Source organism: Asparagus officinalis, chromosome 7 (assembly GCF_001876935.1).
Source record: "Asparagus officinalis chromosome 7, Aspof.V1, whole genome shotgun sequence".
In the NCBI taxonomy this organism is placed as follows: Eukaryota; Viridiplantae; Streptophyta; class Magnoliopsida; order Asparagales; family Asparagaceae; genus Asparagus; species Asparagus officinalis.
Window position 1 is genome coordinate 8,295,732 of NC_033800.1, and position 7,389 is coordinate 8,303,120.

At 35.0% G+C, this 7,389-nt stretch overlaps 1 protein-coding gene across 1 annotated transcript; it reads right to left on the bottom strand.

Moving 5' to 3' along the window:
- On the bottom strand, positions 1–6,998 carry LOC109849795 (uncharacterized protein YKR070W). Its single transcript, XM_020419675.1, has 12 exons — positions 6,832–6,998; positions 6,654–6,757; positions 6,527–6,562; positions 5,252–5,325; positions 4,662–4,702; positions 4,382–4,453; positions 4,079–4,277; positions 2,958–3,056; positions 2,718–2,785; positions 2,437–2,638; positions 1,626–1,709; positions 1–303 (listed from the first exon to the last, which is right to left on the bottom strand). Exons 1-12 carry the CDS (start codon positions 6,921–6,923, stop codon positions 232–234), a joined length of 1,143 nt encoding a protein of 380 aa, XP_020275264.1. The 5' UTR covers positions 6,924–6,998; the 3' UTR covers positions 1–231.

The following is a 7,389-nucleotide window of genomic DNA, read 5'->3' on the forward strand; positions in this document are numbered from 1 at the left end:
TAGCAGCCAGTCTGGAACACTCGTTCCCTTTTTTAAAATAATAATAATGAAAATGAAATAATTACAGTTTTCTGATGGTACGAGAAGAATGCCAATCCCCTCTATCCAAACAATAATCATGAAAATGAAGTAATCACAATATCTACCCGGAAGAGTTTTCTTTGCTTTTTCTGTTATCAAATTCAGCAACTGGATAATATTCAGCTTGGGTTCAACATTGGAACAATGAGACTAATATGAATAGTGTGACGAGAGCTCCTTCTTAAGAATATAATCTATTGCCTCCTCAACGGTATCAACTACCTGCACGAACGGCAAATTACCGTAAATTTATTTGGACACAAATAACTATGATTCACTAAAAGAAGCTTAAACGTCAATTTAAAAAAATTACACAAACGATTGGAAACAACAAAGTTCAACCAATTTGTATAGAAAAACATGACACCATGAGACAAGACTAAAATGCTAATTATGAAGTACTATCTTGTAGGAAATCCATGCAACTAGAGATAAAGAGACATCTGTTGGTGACGATGGTATGAACAATGAGATATGTATCCATATTCTAGATTTTCAGGATTTCAATAATCAACACACCCGTAACTTTTCGTATGTGTGTCTCGTATCTGTTTCAATGCCAGATGTAATTGCTGACATCAAATAAGCCATCTTTACCATTCTTCTATAAGCCTCACCAGTCCAGGAGAATAACGGAGAGTTGCTCTTTGATTCTATCAGCTTAAATGACCAATAAGGTAGGTTCTTACCCACCAAAAGTTCGTATATACTTCATGAAAAGGTCCTTTTGTCTCTATAGTTTCTTGGTCTAGGAATGAGGAGGCACCAATTCATTGGGTTGAAATTAGAAACAAGTCAAACAACTGATTATAGATTGTCATTCTGTCAGGAAGCCTTGACCTCCACAACCTAACACTTTGGAAACAAAAAAGGGACAGATTACGGTGGTACTATCTACAAATTAAAATCAACGTTGTCATTATTCATCAGCGATAATCATTTCTTCGAAGATGTTTGAAGCTACCGATAGCAAACATTGATATGGGAGATGATTCCCAATTGATTATTTTGATATAGAATAAGAAAGCTAAAGATGCTTAACACAAAAGTGACCACAACCAAATGAAGACCTTTATTAATATCAACTTAGAATTAAAAAAATACTTACAAAAACCTTCCCAGAAAATAAAATTCTCAATTTTTCCTGTCTCAGTAAACCTGCTGTCCAAGGGAGACTCTCCATACACTCCAGAAGGAACATAGAAATATTTAAAAGACAAGAAACAAAATGGATCCCAATATGAAGCATGATATTTATGACTAAAATCCAACTGCGAATCCTCCAGGATATCAGAAACATGACTCAAAAAATTATCACCTAAAAGTAATTGTTACTTAGCAGCAAAGCAAATGTAAGAAGGATATAGCTAATGGATCTTTCTGTAGTTCAATACAGTTTTTACAAATTTACAAAAATCCTGATATAATTCTGGATATGATTCCTTGAGTAATTCTATTCAGTATTTGTACGCATGCATAAGAGTAGTGTGATAAGCTATGAAGGAACAACGTTTCACTGTAAAGAAAGTATTATTTTGACCTACCAGGTCTGCTGGATGTTTTGCATGGTTATCTTTTCCCCGGAAAACCCCTGTCCTTGTAAGGATAGAAAACCAGGGATGTCCAGCCTGGAATCAAACAATGCAGCATCAGTGAGGACTAAGTTCTTTGTTACCAACATGCCAAACATACTAACAAAAAATAAAGTGTATGGTTTCAGACTGAAAACTTAGTCACTTAATATGTTGAGATAATTTAGTTATAGCTGATGGTCCCAAAGTTTTCTTCAACGCTAGCAATAATTCTGGGATTGAAATCAGTATAAGGCAGGACACAATCACGAGGTCATTAGGCAATATTTTAAACATAAAGTTGCAATCGAATCTCAAACACAAGTCAGACACATAAATGAGGCACAGTACTCGAGTTTTGTATGCCTTTTTAAATTCTCTGTTCCAGCATGACGTACTGTATTTTTATTTTTATGTACATTTAAGTGCAAACATTTGCTGGAAGTTGGCTAAAAAGGTAAATCCAATTGGTGGACAAAAGTTGTCTCAGATGTGCATGGGGCATAGCCATAATTTATCATGCTGATATGGTAAGTAATATACATCAATATATTTCTCCAATTTTAAATTAAAAGAGTAGGTAGATAGTAAAAATTGATGGAGAAGGGTTGTGTCTCAGATGCTTAACATGGATGGTAGCCATCATCTTAGTATGCAAATATGGTATGTATTCTGCATGAATCTATATTCTCCTGAATTGATAAAAATAGATAGGTAGATACACCCTTTTATGGAGGGAAAAGTGAAGGTTTATACATCTAATTACTGGGTTTACAAGACAAACCTTACTGGCACCATTAATATCAACAGCAGGATTATCACCAATCATATATATAGTATCAAATTGATGTCCTTTCACTCCATCCTCAGTTTCCTGATCTTGGTACACATTCGAAAAGATCTGAGAAAGAATAGCTTCTGCATTCTTGAATACAGATGGGTTTGGTTTCCCAAAGGAGGTAAACTTCAAAGGGCTACTGTGAATACTGCACGTAGAATAACTATATGAAGCTCCACATTGTCTCATGATAAAGTGAATAAAACACGTTATGGTAAAAGATTTACCTGTTGAATATGCTTTCAAGTGCTATCCTGAAAGCACCCATTCCAAGACGTTCAGATGGAAATGCAGCCTGTCCTACATTTTCAATAGAAATCAGCTTCTTTGGTTCTTTATAAAACTCAAAAGTATAAGTAAATTTAATGCATAGATTTTTTTTTTCTTTAAGCTTCACATATATCAGCGGATGAAAATATAGCCAATACAGGACTAGGAAACGAAAAAAAATTAAAGCCTGATCTTACCTGGTATTCAAGATCATCTGCTGCAAAGTAAAGTGGAGGTTGCTGATGTCCTATATCTTTTCCAGGAAGACCCTCACATCTCAAAACATCGCAAAGAACCTGCAGAAGTGCAAGGCATACAAACAACGTGATGGCTCATGCCAAGTTCAGGTACATGCCAAAGAAAAGGGGGAAAAAGACCAGCGTAACAAGACTCTAAGAAATAAATTGGATTAAAAAACCCATATATAGCCTTTAGCTTTATCTTCTATCAGCCAAATTGCTTATGCCCAATGCTTGTTTCTCTGAAACCTTCATACAAAGCAGCCAAACTAGAAGGATCCAACAAAGAGTAGCATAAGAATTCTGATGAGGACCGGTCTGAGGAGTCCAATCTGAACATGATATGTGCTCATGACCACCACCACACAAGGCAAAGGAAAAAAAAAAACATTTGGTACCTCGGTGATTTTATATCAAACACCACAAGAAACTCTTTACTTACAGAACTCCTGATCCTGATAAACTACGCGAACTCATCTGTCAGGCTTATCCCTAATGAAAACTCTGCTCATAACAAGAATATCTACAAGAAGGGTTAAGATAAGACATTTTTGTGAAGTTTGTTTTCAACAGAAGGTTCTTGTGCCTCGCATAATATATATAAGGAAAGATGTAAAAAAATCTCTTTCCCATTTAATCATCTCCTGTTGGATCTTTAACACCATTTGCTACATGCACTATTAACCTACAAAGTGACCCATAATACTACTATGGACTTTATCCTCATCCGGTTCTATGGCCGGCCATCTTGACTAACATTGTTTGCTAGCCTTCTATTAAGCAACTGGAGAGTCTGTGTCCTTGTTTCGACGTTGAACCAACCATCAACATGTGATTATTACCGTCCTTGTTCAGATATTGAACCAACCATCAAATTCAGATGATTATGAGGCTGTTAACTTTGCAGTCTCATGAAGTATAACTCATCAACCATGATGACAACTTCCTTTTTTATAAAACCAGGGCATCCTCTCACCTTTGATAACCCCAGAAAGAAAAAGAAGCAGAAAGAGAAAACATGTTGTATATCAATATTATACACCTAAAAGATGTAGGTTTTTGGTTACAAAGGGTTATACCTGGATGTCCCTTCCCCAATCAATGGGGTCACTAACAACAAATGCTCCTTTTACTCTTTCAGAGTAAACATTGTATCTCAATTGTGCTTCCCTGGATGTGTTCTTCTCATTAGCTTGCCTAGTAACCCAGCATTTAAACTGCGACAAGGGATCAATGTCTTCAAAGTATGATGCATATTCATCTATGGAAAGAACTTTTCTGCAGACAGAAAACAGACATCAAGATATATTATGCATGCTACAGTTTTCTGCTTATGCATTTGAGCTCTTAAATAAGTAACACTTCACCAATTTAAAACTCACTTGAAGCCATACTCCGACATTACAGCAGCAGGTTCTCCTTTCCCAATGGCAATAACAAGCTCATTTTCAAATCTGCAGATTGGAGGATGAAAAGAATCTTTAGAACTGAAGAAATATGAAGCATAATATAGTACTTGAAATTTGACCCAAATAAAGGGAAATCCTATCTTCATGGGAAATACGGATGGTCTGAAGACCCGAAGAGAAATACAAATAAGTCTATCACATTAAGACATAAGACTCGGATGAAAGAATGGTCTCATTGAGAACTTGTCCGTACCTGTTTGCCAGTCCTTTGAAAGGTGAAGCCCCCTGGACAACCTGCATCATATGTCAGCAGAAAAAAGTTAACATAAATGCGAAAAATAATTATGTAGGGAGGAGGGATATAAAAGAGCTTATCCACTGGCCTTGTTAATGTATTAAGAAGTCTGTCATGGACCTTAATCGATGGCCTGATATAATGATACATCCACACCAAACTATATTGCTGCTTGCACAAAGATTTGTCATGTTCGATGTGAAATGCCACAACAGATTGCATCATATGCTTCATGCATTTCATAAGCTTTATTTATTTTAAATGATAAAAAACATCTCAGATAGATGGATATGGGATGCTGACGATGGCTAAGGAATATGGATCGACTCACTAATCATCACTTAAACAAGGTTCATAGCCTAAATGAAACATGCTTGAACATTTATTCATAAGAGGCTCCAAATTGCTGATCTACACATACAAATCCTACACTTTATGGAACAAATTGACACCGATTTTCATACGGACGAATGAATATATGTAATAGTTTGTGCATGAAAGAATTCAAGTATATATGCCCATACAAGAAAGAGGTTCATGGTGTAAACCTGTAAAGGTAAAATTTGAACTCCCAATAAACTACTTAATTCAACAGCCCGTTTTGATTCTGGAATACCACCTCCTATTAAAGAAAGAAAAAAAATTAGAGCCATAGAATAATTTTCCTATAATTTAATAAAGAATGATCAGAAAATTCGTTCAAGAAAATGCAAAATCCATGGCATTCATCATAAATAGGTTAAGCAAGTGCGTTGAGCTTGAACAGACAAATGAGTCAACTCAGTAACAGAAAAAGCCAATGACAAGCATCAAGGAACATAACAATGAGAGACTAAGTTCAACCGTGATGACTTTTATGGAATTGCAATTAACAGCATATGCTAATCATCATAACAAGGCTTTTCCCAGAAAAAACGGGGTCAATAGCGGCTACAATTATAGTAGCCTACAAAATTAAATTGCATTAAGCCAGCTATACAATGTACTGCTTAACAACAATTCATTAGTGTTCAAAATGAGATACACTAAGCAAAATAGTGTGCACACAATCTACCACATAAAATCAGTATGTGCAGCCACAAAGATGTCAGCACATGCAGCTATGTACACGACATGATTCAATTCCACCCAAGCTGACGCTTAACTTTACAATTCCCCCTTAACTTTCTCCTCCTTAGGCACTTTCTTCAATTTAAACAGGAATTTTCCGATTCTGAATTCCCCCTTACCTTTTATTATCTCCTGAAATTTTGACATTCTCTTCAAACCTCGCAATGAATTCTTCCCAACATTAACTGGTGTTTTAATGGCTTTCATTGTTTTTTTTTCTTTTGCTATATTTTTTATGTGATGTTGTTGGATTACCCCTTCTTCCTAATATACTTCCTCTCCCTTTCTACTACACACCCTGCATGCCATTATTGTGTTCATCCTTGGTTGCATGCTCTAAAATTTTACGAACTTAGCTTTTCATTTATTAATCATACAAAATTCTCGTTCAGATTTTCTTATCATTTCCATGATTCCTCCATTTCCGGGGTTCCCTCTTAAAAGTTTTCAATAAATTATGCTGTCTTTCACTTCCATCGCAAAGGGGAACTCATGCAATATGTAGAAGATAGCATATTTGCCACATTTTCTGGAGATTAAGCAGTATTCAAATATCTGAAAAGGCCTAGAACCAAAACATGGAACATGTATACACATATATTTACTATTATCAACTAAATTATCCAACTAAAATGTATCCTAGTAAAACATAATAACTCAAATAGTGCAATTGCAAGCTTACAAATAAAAACCAATCAGAGTGGAAATCTCACCATTGGTTAAGAACAGAAATGGAATCCTCAAGGTACCTGCAATGCAGATGGAAAGCCTAAAAAAGATAAATTTCTAACTGAATTCCACTTCGAAAACATCGAAATCATGAGAACCCTAATGGAGTACCGTTATCATGATAGAGCCTTTTCAAAGCTTGAGGAGAACCTCCAATTGGCGTTTGGCCTCGAAGAATCACCCCATCGATATCAAAAGCAATCCCAAATGAAGGCCTGCAATTAAATAGATACCGAGAAAAATTCAGGGAAAAAAAAAGACAGAGTTTGAAGGAGAAGAGGAATGGAACCTTTGAGGAGTGGGATGAATTTGAGAGAATGATCGACGCAATTCAGTTCCTATATTAGATCGAGAAACCCTAAAAATTGGTCGGAATCTCATTTTCTGACGATTAACGGTGTTTTTCTTCTACTTTTTTCTCTCAATATTTATGCTCCAAAACTTTTTCTATTTAGGGGGTGTTTGTTTTGCTTTTTTTTTGGGATATGATAGTTTTGTGATGTAAAAAGTGCTTTTTCGTGGTTTTAAAAATTCATAACTTTGTTTGTTTCACTTTTTTTTGGGATATTGAATCCCTAAATTATAAAACAATAATATTTTATTAGGATTTGTGAAATCCTCTCTCTTGTTTCCATCTTTTTTTTGGGATATAAGGTTTTAGAAATCGATAACTTTGTTTGTTTCAAAACCAATTTTGGGATATCAAATCCCAAAATATTAAAAACTATTATATTTAGGCATTTGTGAAATTCTACACTTGAGAGAGGATGTGGGTTGGATATTGATATATTAATGCTTATAATATAAGATTAATATAAGATTAATATATTATATATAATATTATAAT

What these genes read in the sequence shown, in the direction of transcription:
- LOC109849795 (XM_020419675.1), bottom strand. Translation starts at nt 6,923, where the DNA reads ATGAGATTCCGACCAATTTTTAGGGTTTCTCGATCTAATATAGGAACT. An exon ending in TTCAAATTTTACCTTTACAG is followed by an intron (nt 4,703 to 5,251) that starts GTTTACACCATG and finishes CATATGATGCAG; the next exon opens with GTTGTCCAGGGGGCTTCACC. An exon ending in CAAAACATCCAGCAGACCTG is followed by an intron (nt 304 to 1,625) that starts GTAGGTCAAAAT and finishes CCGTTCGTGCAG; the next exon opens with GTAGTTGATACCGTTGAGGA.